At 32.7% G+C, this 15,319-nt stretch overlaps 1 protein-coding gene across 1 annotated transcript in view; it reads right to left on the reverse strand.

The window, feature by feature from the left end:
- The window catches only part of TMEM182 (transmembrane protein 182), a 77,276-nt gene that overhangs the window by 38,982 nt on the left and 22,975 nt on the right, over positions 1-15,319 (reverse strand). Inside the window, exon 4 of the mRNA XM_003765685.2 lies at positions 7,035-7,172. Coding sequence (XP_003765733.1) covers positions 7,035-7,172 — 138 coding nt within the window. The remainder of the gene's footprint in view (positions 1-7,034; positions 7,173-15,319) is intronic.

The raw sequence follows: 15,319 nt of genomic DNA on the forward strand, positions 1-15,319 counted from the left end.
ATAACTAGTTGCTGAAGATTTTTTCTTTTATCTAGTCTAATTCTTCATCAGTAACTTTGACCCACTACTTCTATTTCTTCCCAAGAGAAAACAGAACAAGTCTAATCAGTTTTTTCTTCAAATAATTGAAAGCTTATTATGTTTCCCCTAAGTTTTTGCTTCTCCAGGCTAAATAAACCTAGCTTCTTCAGCTTATCTTTATGTGACATAATGCTTTATAGTTAAAAAAAATTATTATTGTGTAATCATCTATCTACAGAACCTTCACCCAGAGCTAACCCTCTAAAAAAATGAAACTGGAAGTTTTCTCTCTATGCCCTCTGACTTAGCCTCTTAGCACTCTACTCTTCTTTCAAAGTCTTCCCCTCTCTTCCACACCCTGGTTGAATTTTTTTCCTAGTAAAATGTAAAAATCAAGTGATCCATTTCATAGCATGAACATGCTGCATAAGAAAAAACTGATACGGAATATTATTGTTCTATAAGAAATGATCAGTGGGATAATTTCAGAGAGGCCTGGAGAGACTTACATGAATTGATGGTGAGTGAAATGAGCAGAACCAGAAGGTCATTATACATGGCAACAGCAAGATTATAAAATGATCAATTCTGATGGATGTGACTATTTTCAACAATGAGATGATTCAGATCAGTTCCAATTGTCTTGTGATGAAGAGAGCCATCTGCACTCAGAGAGAGAACTGTGGAAACTGAGTGTGGATCACAACATAATATTTTCACTCTTTTTGCTGTTTGCTTGCATTTTGTTTTCTTTCTCATTTTTTTCCCCTTTTTTTAAATGATTTTTCCTGTGAAGCATTATATTTGTGGAAATATGTATAGAAGAATTGCATATATTTAACATATTTGATTACTTGATGACAAGGGAAGGGGATGAGAGGAAGAGAGGGAAAAAATTTTGGAACAAAAGGTTTTGTGAGGGTGAATGTTGAAAATTACCCATGCATATATTTTGAAAATAAAAAGCTTTCAATAAAAAAATTCAGAGTTGCTGTGAAATCAAATAAAATGGATGTAAACCTTAAAGAAACATGAACAACTAATATCTGAAACATTATTCAGCAAATATGATTTTATAGTATTTAAAAAAAGAAAGAAAAAACTGAACAGACACTTGTCCAGAATATTTCAGAGGAAGATCTGATTCATAAATGGTATAGACTAGATCTCTTTTATGGACACTCTCCTCTTTTTGCTGTTGTTCATGTTATGTCTAATACTTTTTCTTGGCAAAGATACTGAAGTAGTTTGCCATTTCCTTTTCCAGCTTATTTTACAGATGGGAAAACTGAGGCAAATGAAGTGGCGGGAGGGTGGGGGAGGGAGGGAAGTTGTTGTTGTTGTTTTTAATAACTTCCCCAGAGTCACACAACTACTAAGTGTTTAAGGCCAAATTTGAGCTCAGGAAGAGGCTTCCTGACTCTTAGGCTAGTGTTTTATCAATTATACCACCCATTCTATCTTTAGGATTATATTATTTGCTTTCAAGAAGAAAATTGAAAGTAAGAAAGGATATATTAACCCAGTAAACGACATCCTACCTTGAAGATAGGGTTACAAGCTTATCCTGAAGAAAACGGCTTTACTCCCCAATAATTCTAATTTTTCCTCAAAATAACGATAGCAGTAACTAGTCTCTAACTACTGCAAAAGGCAGACCATTTCTAAAAACCCTCTGAAAAACTTATATGAGATATTATGCACTGCTAACTTTTTAAGATTAATTATCAAAAAGGAAACAGAAATCCATTTTTAAGCTAAAAGGAAACTTAAAAAGCATCTGCTATGCATCTCATTCAACAAGAAGATGAAGAAACCAATGCCTTCTGAAGTTCCTATCAAGCAAAAGTACAGAGTTCATAATGGTCACTCCTGTAGTACCATCTGCCAGATCTTTTCCCTGCCTTTCTGATGTTCTTCAAAGCCTTGAGTTTCCTTATCCTCAATGCTGCACCCCACACTCCATCTCACTAGGCCCTGCCATATGCCTTCTCTAATCCTCAGGACTGAAATCTGTCCTGCTTTATAACCCTAAGAATTATCAAGACTTGCCATTAACCTTGAAACTATACCTTTTCATATATGTTGTTTTTCTCTATTACAACAGAAGCTTCTTGAAAGCAGAACATTATGATTTTTATATGTATAACCTCACCAGTTACCACAGTAATTGGCACAGACTAAATGCTTAATCATTTTTTAATTTACTCATAGGATCACAGATTCTGAAGGGGGTGAGATCTTAGTAAGCCTAGAATCCTCATTTTATAGATGAAGAAACTAAAACACAGAGGATACAACTTGCTTAAGGTCACATAGCTAACAAATGTCCAAGATAAGTGCAGTTTTTCCTTATTCCATTCTTATGGCCTATGCACTACACCATCCATTTCATTCATTCATCTGTCCAATCTGGGAAATGCCTTCTTATTTCATTTAAGAACAATTTTTTTTAATTATGTAATTCCATAAATTCTTATCTCTAACTTTTTTATAGATGCAGTTTGCATATATTATACTATGCCAATGGTGGGAATATAATAATATTGGGACATTTGGAGGCATGCCTCCATTTCAGGATATCCTGGGCCCAACTTTAAGTTCCCCTCCACACATTTGTTTCTGTCCCATAAGTATTCCTGGGGCTCAGTTAGTGCATGATTCTTAACAAAAAGCCCTGACCACCTGTCAATGGCATGTGAATTGGTAACAGCTGTTTCATTTACCCACAGAGTGCTCAGCCAAAATATATAATCCACAGTAAGACTCCAATTTAAAAAGGTAAAGAATGTGTTTTCAGTTTGAGGATTTTTTAGAGACTTTTTTTTAACACCCTTCCCTCTCTCCCCCAAGTAATGCCTTATATATGAATTATGTATGAGTAGAAAAGACAAAAGATCTCCTTTTAAAGAAAAATTCATTATCAGTGAATAGCCAGGATAATTTCTGAGTTTAAAAATATGGTCTATCTGCTGTAATGTTTAATTACTGAAAAGTTTTGTTACATTCTCCCATTCTGTGTAAATATTAAAGAAAAGATAGGAAAAAGCAGAGTAGGGGAATGAGAAGAATCCTGTTATTTACAGTGTATATTAACTATAAAACTCCTCCAATATATTAACTTGAACTTAGATATTGATAAGAGCCAGAAGGGAATCTCAGAGATGATTTCAGAGAATCTCCTGACATCCAGAGAAATTAACCAACTTTGTCTAAGTTCACATAAGAAGTTAGCAGCAAAGCTGGAACATGACACATGCCTTCATGACTCTAAGGACAATATTTTCTCCTTAACAAATACAGTCTGAGTCAATGCCTTAAAAAAATTAGCAATTTAAAAAATGTTATATAAAAGAAACATTAATTAGGTATGAGCACTTATATTTTTTGTTATTTCTCTAGAGGTACACGAACAGTGGATAACATGAATATCTTTCCAAAGATACTGACTTTTCAATTTAAATCAATTCAACAGATATGTGATGGTTGTGCTTGGTGCAATGAATAGAATAGTATGTCCCTTCTGATGCACCCAGACGATTTAGTAATTTATCCCGGCTGAGCTTGCTGCATTTATGTCATTAATTCTATAATCCTAAACTCATTCTGGGATAATTGGGAAGTTCAAATATTTGGTGCTACATCCATGGGATCCAAGGGATTCATGATCCCTTAGTTAATTCCTCTGCCCCAGGAAGAAGGAAAATAAAAGGAAAAACAAGGCATTGTTTAACACCAAAATAATAAATAAATAAAATATTACACTGCCCTGAAACTACACAAAAATTAGCCCTTCTGTTCTATATGTCTCAAATAGGATTCTCAAAGGAGTACCTTTTCATTTAGTGCAGAGGTCTTTAATCTGTAATCTGTGAACATTTTTTTAACTAACTGTTTTATTTGTTTCTGACATACATGTATATTAACCTTTTTAATACACATTTCTTTATGAATCCTGTTGGGAGAGAAAAACCAGAATAAAAGGAAAAAACCATAAGAGAGAAAAAAAAACAAAAAAGATATGAACATAGCATGTGTTGATTTATATTCAATCAACATAATTCTCTTTCTGGATGCAAATGGTGTTTTCCATCTAAAGTTTATTGGGATTGCCTTCAATCACTGAACTACTGAGAAGAACCAAGTCTTTCATTGTTGATCATCCCACAGTCTTACTTTTACTATGTGCCATATAGTCTTGGTTCTACGTGTTTCACTCAGCATCAGTTTGTATAAATCTTTCCAGGCCTTTCTAAAATCAACTTGTTCTTCATTTTTTATAGAATAATAATAATCTTTTACCTTCATATGCTAAAATTTATTCAGCCATTCCCTAATTGATAGGCATCTACTCATTTTCCAATTCTTTACTGCCACAAAAAGAACTGCTACATTTTTGCACATGTGGGTCCTTTTCCCTCCTTAATGATTTTCTTGGTATACAGACTCAATAATGGCCCTCCTGGGTCAAAGGGTATGTACAATTTTATAGTGCTTTGGGTATAGTTGTGAACTTAAAACAATTTTTCATAACTATTTCAATATAAATAATTTCCTTTGTAATATTATGTTTATCCTATGCATTTAAAATATTAATTTGAAACTTCATCAGATTGCCAAAGGGGTCACGACACAAAAAATATAAAGAATTCCTGATTTAGTAGCTTTAGGTGGTGATAACTTCATCTCAGGTTTAGCTAAGAGGTCATGGACTTGAATCCTTCCCAACTTTTATTGCAGGTCAAGCATTTTGTTCTCTGATCAAAATAAGATCTGAGAGAGAATTGTGAAAAGACTTCAAAGGTCTCAAGGGTGTGTGCTGGAACTAATAAGCAATAAAGAGCCACTGTAAGTCATTTTGTTTAGGGATTATATTAGTTACATCTCTCTGACTAAGTTTTAATTTCTTTGTGATCAGGAATCATCACCTAGGCTACAATGGTTAAAATCCTGGGTATGGAGGCAAGAAAACCAGAGTTCAAATTCAGCCTCTGACACAATCTATGTGACCCTCAGCAAATTGCTAAATCTTTGTTTGTCCCAGTTTCCTCAAGAGTAATGTGAGAATAAAAATAGCACCTATATCATAGGGTCAAATGAGATAGTAACTTGTAAAGTTCTTACTTAGCATGGTGCTTGACACACTGTAGAAATGTACAAGCATTTCAATAACATAGTAAAATTAAAAGATGGTTGCACATGAAACTGCATATCTATCATATACAACTTGTATTCCCTTCAAATATTCCCCCCAAATAAAATTAAAATGTAAATTTCTTTTTTTCCTTTTTTCTTCACTCCCTCTCTATCCTAAAAATGGCTACCATTAGATACAAACAGGTATATATACACATAAAATTATCCCACACATATTTCTAATTTGTCAGTTCTTTCTCTTGATGCAGATAGCATCATTCTTCACATGTCTTTTATTTTTAATTTGTGCCATCAGTTATTAACACTAATTTAGGTTTCTGACAATGTAAACAACTCATTGATGTATATTTGAATAACTAAAACAATTATTAGGATTTGAGGGAGGGAAACAACACTTTAAAGACATCAGGAATGAGACAAAACCTGAGAGTCATTAATATTGGGGTCTTCCCCTTAAGAAAACTTCATCTGTCCATGAAGATGGTGACACTTTCTCTGCAATTCAAAGTCTTTGGGAGTTTATTGAGATATAGACAGAAAAAATCTGTGAGAGGCAGGTCTTGAACCCAGGTCTTCCAAACTCTCTATCTCCTCTGCTAGGTTGCTTCTATTTGTAAATTTCACATGTAAATTGAATATATATCAATTTATTAAATTATATTTATTTATCATATATCACTTATAAATGATATACATATATGAGTTTGTTCTTTAGTCATGTCCAACTCTTTATGATCCCATTTGGGGTTTTCTTGGCAAAGATCCTGGAGTAGTTTTTCACTTTCATTTCATTCTCCAGTTCATTTTACAGACGAGAAAACTGGGGCAAACAGAGTCAAGTGACTTGCCCATGATCACATAATCCAAGGCCTGAATCTTCCTTACTCTAGACCCAGCACTGTCACCTAAATTCCTGAGTACATGTATATAAATAGATTTATATCTATAAGTACACATGCCATACACGTACCAGTAACATACTGTTTCTGCTCATATGTCATCATTCAGAAGGATGAACAATATCACCCAATCCCCTGGCCAATAATATTACATACAATGTAATCATGACATTAATATTTATGTGAATCAAGGTGAATTCTTAAGAGAAACTGTATTGGAAAAATCAGTAGAATTTGATAATAAAAGTTAAGGATGATTCAAAGATAATTCCAAGGAATCTAGCTTTGAAGATTAAGATTTCTCAATTGATTCCATAAATAGCAAGATAATAACAAAAATGAGTAAAATGTTTTTCTGAAATATCACTTAATGTGACATGATCAGGTATGTAAAACTACTATTGATTCTAATATGGTAAAAGGAAGACAGATGTAAGACAGAGACAGACATACACACAGAAACACACACACACAGAGAAAACTCTAGGTTCACATCTATTCTTCTTGGGAGAAGGAAAAAGGGGAAAAAAAGAAAATATGATATAAACCCTGATTTTAAGGTAAATAATTCATCTGCACTTATTATTGTCCCTTCCCTGTTATAAAAGTACCAAATAGGATACATGGCCCAACTCATTCACAGGCAATATATATCACAATATTTGAGTTTGGGTTAATTTTATCCTGCTATGGTGTGGTGGACACCATAAGAAAGTCCACAGTTACACAGAAGCCACCAAATTTATGGAGTTGTGACTTTCCACAATCCAACAGATGGGAAAATTTTTAGAGATGCTTGGACAAACATCTATGTTGTATAGATGCTTGTCCAAAACCATGTAGAAAGTTAGAGGCTAAGCTAGGAGTCAAGTCTAGAATTCCCAAAAACAGAAATTAAAAAAAAAACATGGAAAAAACATGGACTTAAATCTATACACAGTGTACTACTGTACCTACCAGCAGTGATAAAGGCACCTCCTGCTGCTTTAAACAGAATATGGCTGGCAAAGGGAGCAGCGCAGATGATGAAGAAGGTCGCGATTATTGCTGCCATAACACCAAGGAAAAGGAACACTGCCCAGAAACCACGATAAACTGGAAACCCGGAGGAAAGAGAGAATAAAAGAGAGAAGGAAAAGAAAAACATATTTAGAACTTAAACCAGTAGTAAATAAAGTTTCTTTTTTTTTTTCATTTTTCTAACTATAAAAACAGCAACCCTTCTGTTATTGATCCTAGGACATAGTATGCATCATGTGTATTGAATTAGGCTAGAACTTCAGATTTTATCCAACAGCCATGGAATAAATGGTAGTAGACTACAGTCAAACCTGGATTCTTGGTATTTGCACTACACACATACTTAATATAATTAGGGAGTTAATTTTCCCCAATCAGATTTCATATTTTAAAACTTGGAGTACCAAAAGCTGCAGGCAGTATTCTTTTGAATTACTGCCCAGCTGGATCAGATATGTATTCTACCACAAATGTAGACAAACATAAAAAGACATTGAAATTCTTAGCACTAAATCTAAAAAAAATCTCATATACAAACCCCAGCCCAACCCTGATAGAACGATTTCTTTTCTTTCTTTCTTAGAAAAAAGCAATCACTTGAAAACTGGTAATATTCACCAACTGCAATCCTACTGTATGGATTGCCAATCTTTTTTCTTTTTTTTTTTTTTAATATATTGTAAAGCAACAAAAATGGTAAAATAAGAAAAACTCAAAACAATGTTTTCCAAGCTTTAAAATCAGATATATTTAGGCAGAAAAACTCTGTCCTAATATTTGTACTTTGTTAAATTCAAAATGTGAAGTTTCAGAAGGCTCTTAGTCAAGGACAAGTAATACTGAATTAATGGATGCAGCTGGTGATAAATGGACTGAGGGTTTGGAGATATATAGTAGCCAAATAAAAAAGGGTTTCTAATGATCATTTTTGAGCTGGTTAATTGCACATCTATTAAACAAATTCATCATTTTTCAATGGCTAAAACGCTGAAATAAATTCTTCTTGTAAATTTAACTCAAAGGCCCTCAATGGAACCTATTAGTCAAATTATGAGTTCTTATCGGCTGTGTTGCAGAATAGGAAAACAGAAACTACAGAGAGAAAGGAAGCAAAAATCTTTTTAAAAGGTCCACCTGGCAATGCTGAAATATGTCAATCAAGTAGAATCTTATAAAGTGAGAAAGGTAATGGGAAATATATAAGGGGAACAGATAGGATCTAAGAAGTGACATTGCTGACATCATTGAAGCTAAAGTAATCAGTCAACCAATCATTAAAAACAGCAGAGAATAAATATATATCAAAATGCTTACGATTTTAAAATCTTGGCCTGAATTACTTAGCTTACCTCTCCTATCCCTGAAATCTTAGAACAACTAGTCAGCTTTATGTATCATTTAAAATTGACATAGAATTGATTGAGTCTAATGCTTCAAAAAAAAAAAAGCAGTTAGATGGCACAGTGGATAGAATGCTGGGCCTAAAATCAGGAAGATTCATCTTCCTGTGTTCATATTCATATCTCAGACACTTCCTAATTGTGTGACCCTGGGCAGATCACTTTTCATCTATTTTGTCTCTGTTTCCTCATCTATAAAATGAGATGGAGAAGGAAATGGCAAATCACTCCAAGAAAACCCCAAATGGTATTATAAAGAGTCAGATGTGACTAGATCAACTAAACAACAACAAATGCTTCAAAAAAAGATTTCAATGGACTACTTATTTTAATATTACTGAATAACAATCAGCCTGGCATTGTGAGACATGAGAGGTCCTGGCACAGGACCACCCAGCATAACATGTCTGCATCAAAGAAGGTATTATGCTCCATGAGTAAAACAGAATCACAGTAGCACAAGGAAAATAAATGAGCTATACAAATTGAGAGACATCTTCATCCCAAATGTTTAATGGACTATTTGTGCCTGACCTAAGCCCTCTAAGCTTGTATAGGACTGATATAAGTAGAGTTAAGACAAATATGTTGAAGTGAAGGGAGATTCTGGGATAAGAAGAAAAAATAGGAAAAATGTCAGCTGCACTGGTACCTACTAACTATGAAAAGAACTAAAGTCCCCCAGCTCATGAGTATAACATCCATAAAGGCTCTTTGTTCTACTTAATTCAATTTAGCAATTACATATTAAGCATCTACTACTATTTGACAAGCCAGTGTGCCTGGTGCAATGATTACAGAGACAAAAAAGGAAACAGTCCCTTATTGAGCTTATATTGAAAATATATTTGGGAGAGTGAAAAAGGGTAAGGGAAGTGGTTCTATTTAATGGTTCACATACCCTGTCCAATGATGGTCTAAAGAGTTTGTACTAAAAATCCTTTATGGTGCCTATAAAGAATATTTTGAGTAGTATATAAAATTAGCCTGAGGGTTCATAACACTTTTTTATTATTGAAAAGGGATAGTGGAACAAAAATTTTTGGAAACCACTGGGTTTGGGTAACAACACAAATGTAATGTCTGTTTAAAAATAAGTTAGCACAAAGTAATACATCATAATCTTAAGAAGTAGAAAGCACTAAAAATGGGATGATTAGGAATAGATTCCTATAAGAGACAGCAAGTAAGCTGCACTTTGCAAGAAATTCTGGGTTTTAAAAGAGAGAAGTTAGAAGAACTTGAAGAAGGACTTGCACAACAGTTATCCATAATAAAAAAAAGAAGGCATGGATAGTCTGGGATTTCTATCAATGACATGCTAGTATTAATTTGACCACAGATGCAGGAAATAATGAGGTTTTGACTAAGCAAAACAATGAGTAATGTTTAGGTTCTTAAAGAGAAACTGTTTCTCATATGTTTTTCACATGTGTGAGTATAACAACATTTATATAACACTTTAAGACTCACAACAAAGAAACAATTATATATGTATTATATATAACCATACATGTATGTGTATTTAAAGCCTTTGTATTTTTTTTCTTTTTTCTCCAGATGTAATTAGATTTCAAGTATGTATCCTCCATTTGCTGGTTTTCAAACTCCTTGAGAAAACTGTCTATAATCATTGCCTCCTCTTACTCTATTTTAATCCTTCTATAATCTGGCTTCAGACCTTATCATTCATTGATAAGGTCTCTTTCAAAAGACCTTTCAAAAATCACTGATGAACTTCTGTAATCACCTATTGACTTTCTCTAAATCCTCATATTTTCTTACTTCTCTATAACCTTTGACACTGTTGGTCACCCTCTTCTCTGATGTATATGTCCTAACTTCTCTCCTGAACTCTAGTTTTACATTACCAGTTGCCCTATGGGTATTTCAAGTTGGATGTCTCACATGCATCTTAAACTCACTAAACATTATTACCGTTTGCCCCCAAATCTCACCATCTTCCAAAGTTCTCTACTATTACTGAGTGCACTCGTCATCTTCCTAAACAACAGGTTTACAATCTCCAAATCATACTCAATTCTGTACTACTTACTCAAAATATCCAATCTCTTGACAAGTCTTTTTATGTATGTCCCCTTCGCTGCATCACATTGCCAGCAATGGATTACTTCACTAAAGAACTTTCAAGTTGGTCAATTCTTTCTCTATATAATCCATCATCTACTTAGCAGTGAAAGTGATATTGTTAAAGTACAAGTCTGATTGTCACATACCTTCCCCCCAAAATTCCACTGGTTCCCTATCACTTCCCCAAGATCTAACAAAAACAAATTATTTGGCATTTAATGACCCCCATAATCTAATCTCTTTCTAACTTTCTTACACCTTTCTCTTCTTCATGTATTTTATGATCCAGCAGCAATTACCTTCTTGTTTTTTATTATACACAACACTGTGACTCCAATCTCAATGCATTTGCATTTTGCTTTCCTCATGCCTGGAATGCCTTTTCATAATAACTTAGTATTCTGGCTTCCCTGACTTTCTTCAATTCTCATCTTTAATTCCTACTTTCTTCAAAAGGCTTTTCATGGTCTCCCACTGCTCCAGGACTAATTCACATAATTAATGTCTTCCCTCTGATATTATTTTCAATCTACTCAATATATATCTTGTATGTACATAGTTTGACATGTTGCCTCCTCCATTAAAATTTAAGTTCCTTGAGGATAAAAGCTGACTTTTTTTTAACTTTTTAAAAAAATTCTCATTTTTATACAGTATCTGGAAAATATAAGAGCTTAATAAGTATGTGTTGATTGATTGACCTATGCATCCTCTTTATCTCCAGGACAAAAGAATCATATAAAAGAATATCAATAAAGATCTCTTTGTGAGAATGAAACAGAGTCTAGAAAAGAAAAGTTCAGAGACTGAGAATCCTATAGAGTGAAATGAAAGTTTTTAATTGAGAACATTAGGAAGTTTTTTTTTTTTTTAACTCATGCTTGCAAACTCAAACTTGCAAAGAAAGAATTCATTCTTTCTTTAACTTAACTTTTATTGTTTTAACCACTACAGAAAATTAGTTCTCATGACCAATCCACATAGGCTTTTCAATTAGGTTAAATATCTTCTTTTCTTCGTAGTTTCTTGGCAAAATGTATATATCTATGTAAGTAGCAATTCTAAGTGGGAAACAGAGTAATTCTGAAGTGAATTCAGTACAAATATGGTGAAGATGTCTTGGTTTTATTGTAACATTATCCAAGTCATCTAGCTTTTCTGGGCCTTAGTCCTTCATCTGTAACATGATATAATATTTCTGCTGTCTAAATCAAATGATGTTGACAATCATTAAAGTCCATCATTTGATTTTTTTCAACATAGGGCTTCTTAACCTAGGACAAGGGCTCATAAATAGATTGTATGAGACCCATGAACTTGGATGGAAAAATGATTACATTTTCATTTCAACTAACCTATAAATGAAATTTAATATCTCCTTCAATTTAAAAAAAATATTCCAGGGAATTAAGTACGAAGAGATTCATATGCCTTTCTAGACTGCCAAGGGAGTTTATGATACCAAAATCCCAACTCTAGTACTCTAAAATAATATATTTTCACATTTCATAATAGCATTCTTGACAGTTGACTATACATTGCATAACATCATACTAAATGCAAATATATTATTAAAATAAGTTATATAACTTAATATAATAAACTAAAAGTTGAACTTCTATGAAGTCTTTAAAGCATGAAGCAAGGTTTACAACATGGTTCATTAGAACATTATATATAAATTTACAATATAGCTTAAGCAAACTTCACAAATTAATATTAGTTGAGTAAAAAGGGCATATGAATTTGTAAAATATTTAACATGATATTTTCAAATAAATGTGATTTTAAAAATATTTTCAGATATACTCAATAACATGAAGGTATGCAGACATATCACAGTTTGTATATAAATGGTTTAATTTTTCTGAAATACTTGGGGAAAAAAAGCTTAACAAATTTCCTTATATGATTAACTTACCTTTACAGGACCTTTGCTCATGTAAAGTTGACAATTTCACTTAAGCTCAAATCTTGTTTATTCAATTAAAAATTCTGAATTTAAGAAGACAGAACATGTAAAGTTTTGTTGAACTACCTTATGTAACTCTTCTGTTTTCATTTTCTAGTCTTATGCATTTGCTAATTCTAACAGAATATTGATAATGAAAAATTTTCTGATTCCATTTTCCCCAGTTTTATTCACTAGAAAGTGCCTGATATCAAGATTATACAAATAGGATGTTCAGATTCAAACTCAAATAAAATGCAAAATCATTGGTATTTCTTTTTAAAGAGGTCAAACTTCAAAGTAATTTTTTAGGGATTTTCCAGGCAAATAAACTGCAAAACTGACAGTTAATGCTGCATCAAAGGTGTAAAAACAAGAAGAAGAAAAAAAAACACAAGACAAAGATATGACAAAAGTAATATGGTAAAGTAAAATAAGTATGGTCCCCTCAACCTCTGAAAATACTTTCTATTTTTCTAAGTTTAGTATTCCCTGTTCTCCCTATCAACAGATTATAATCTCTATTAGAGGAGGGGTTTTGTTTTTGCTTTTCTTTATTCATCATCTAACAGTGCCTGCCATTTGATGACATGTTTGTTGAATAATAGAAGAAAAATTTATGCTAACTCTGGCCCTGCTATGTGATCATTTTCAAAAGAACACTGGTTGGACATTAGAAGATAGAAATTCACATTGTTAATGTTTGACAATTATTTCCTAAATTTGGCTATCCATACTGACCAGTCTAGATGCTCAAGTCTCTTCAAAATTGCTATTCTTTTCTGAACTCCCTTTTAAAAGAGATGGGAGAAAACATTTGGGAGAATTAGCAACAATGTGGTATAAGGATAAAAAACCATTCTCTGAATCCAGAAGACCTGGGTTCTAATACCACTTTTTATTTATATTAGCTATAATATAATTATATTATATTAGTCCCTGTGTAACTCTATTCAGAGAAACAGCAAAATAGTTGCTTATCTACATTGTTAAAGAGAATTTTTTCTCCTGATGTTCTACATATATAATATCATAAATCAAGGCCTTACCTTTCCCCCCACCTAAAAAAATGTACTAAGCTTGGGGATATGAAAAGAGAATGGTCCTTACCTTCAAGGAGCATTATCTATGGGACCTTGTGTGGTTCCTTTCCTATTTCTAAGTCTTATCTGTAAAAATTAGAGATCTAGACTAGTGTAACATCAAAGAAGGACTTGGCTCTGTTGTCAGAGAACCTGAATTCCAATTCCACCTTTGTCAACTAATATCTGCATCTCCTGAGCAAATCATTTGGGTCTCCACTGGAACTTAAATTAGATGACCTCTACACTTTCTTCAGTGATCCCTTAGAATTCCAGATCCTACATGCATTTAAGTCACAGCCTTTCCCACTTTCAGGTCTTCATTGTAAAATGGAGAAAATGACATTTGCAATTCCTATTTTATAGGATTGTTCTGAGGAAAAATGTTCTGTAAACCTTAAATTTCTGTATAAATGTTGGTTCTTATTCTAATAGATTATTTGTTGATGTTATCCTTTGTATACTCAGAAAATAGTGCAGTTTCTAGTGCTGGGTGCTTAATAAATAGTTGTCATATTAAATTGAATTTTGATTGATATATCATTGAATGAGTAAATTAATTTAGGAAGTATTGCCATATTCTCATTTACATACTGACTAATCCTACTAATGAGCCATTAATATTTTCCCAATTACTAAGTTCTATCTTTATTTAGGTAAACAGTTATTTGTAATTGTATTTATATTTGTTGATATAACAGTTTTTCAGTTGTGTTCAACTCTTTCATCCCTTTTTGGTTTGCTATTTTCTTCTTCAGTCCATTTCACATATAAGGAAACTGAGGCAAACAAGGTTAAATGGGTTGCCCAGAATAACCTATCTAGGAGGTACTTAAGGTCAGATTTTTACTCAGGAAGAGAACAGTCTTTCTGACTCCAGGCCTCATGTTCTATTCACTTCACCACCTTACTGCCTTCTATATTCATTTTTTATTATGTATATTTTGGCAGATAGTATCCTGAGCATGTTATACTTTCTGTAGCATTTTAAATGGAATTTCTCTTTTTCTTCCTACTGAGTTTTATTGGAATTATGTAGAAATGCTGATATCATGTGAATTTATTTCATACCCTGGCTAAAATTATTAAACTGTTTTTGTAGCTGACTATTGAGGGTTCTCTAAATACTTCTTCTTTATACTATTTGGGGGGTAAATGATTTTTTTTCTTATTTACTTTTCAATTTGTTTTCATGTTTTTATTGCTATAAATGAACATTTCTAAGATTGTGTGACAATAGACATCTTTTATCACCCATAAACTTAATGGAAAGGATACTAGTCTATCACAATTGCATTATAATGATAGATTTTAGTTTTAGATTCTACTAAATCTTCATTTATTCCTGTTTCTGGTGTTTTTCTATGTAAGGGAAATGTGTGTTATATTTTGTCAAAAGCTTTTTTCTCCATTGATTATTTTAATCATGACTTTTGTTGATTTTGTTAACAGTGTAATTAATTAGTTTTAGTTATATAAATCAATCATGCATTCTTGATATAATTCCAACCTGATCATAGTGTATAATCTTTGTAAAACATTGTTATACATATTTAACATGTATGTGACTACCTGCCATCTAGGGGAGAAGGTAAAGGGAAGGAGGGGAAAAGTTGAAACAGAAGTTTTTGCAAGGGTCAGTGTTGAAAAATTACCTATGCATATGTGTTGTATATAAAAAGCTATAATAAAAAAAAC

This window comes from Sarcophilus harrisii, chromosome 3 (assembly GCF_902635505.1).
Source record: "Sarcophilus harrisii chromosome 3, mSarHar1.11, whole genome shotgun sequence".
Classification (NCBI taxonomy): Eukaryota; Metazoa; Chordata; class Mammalia; order Dasyuromorphia; family Dasyuridae; genus Sarcophilus; species Sarcophilus harrisii.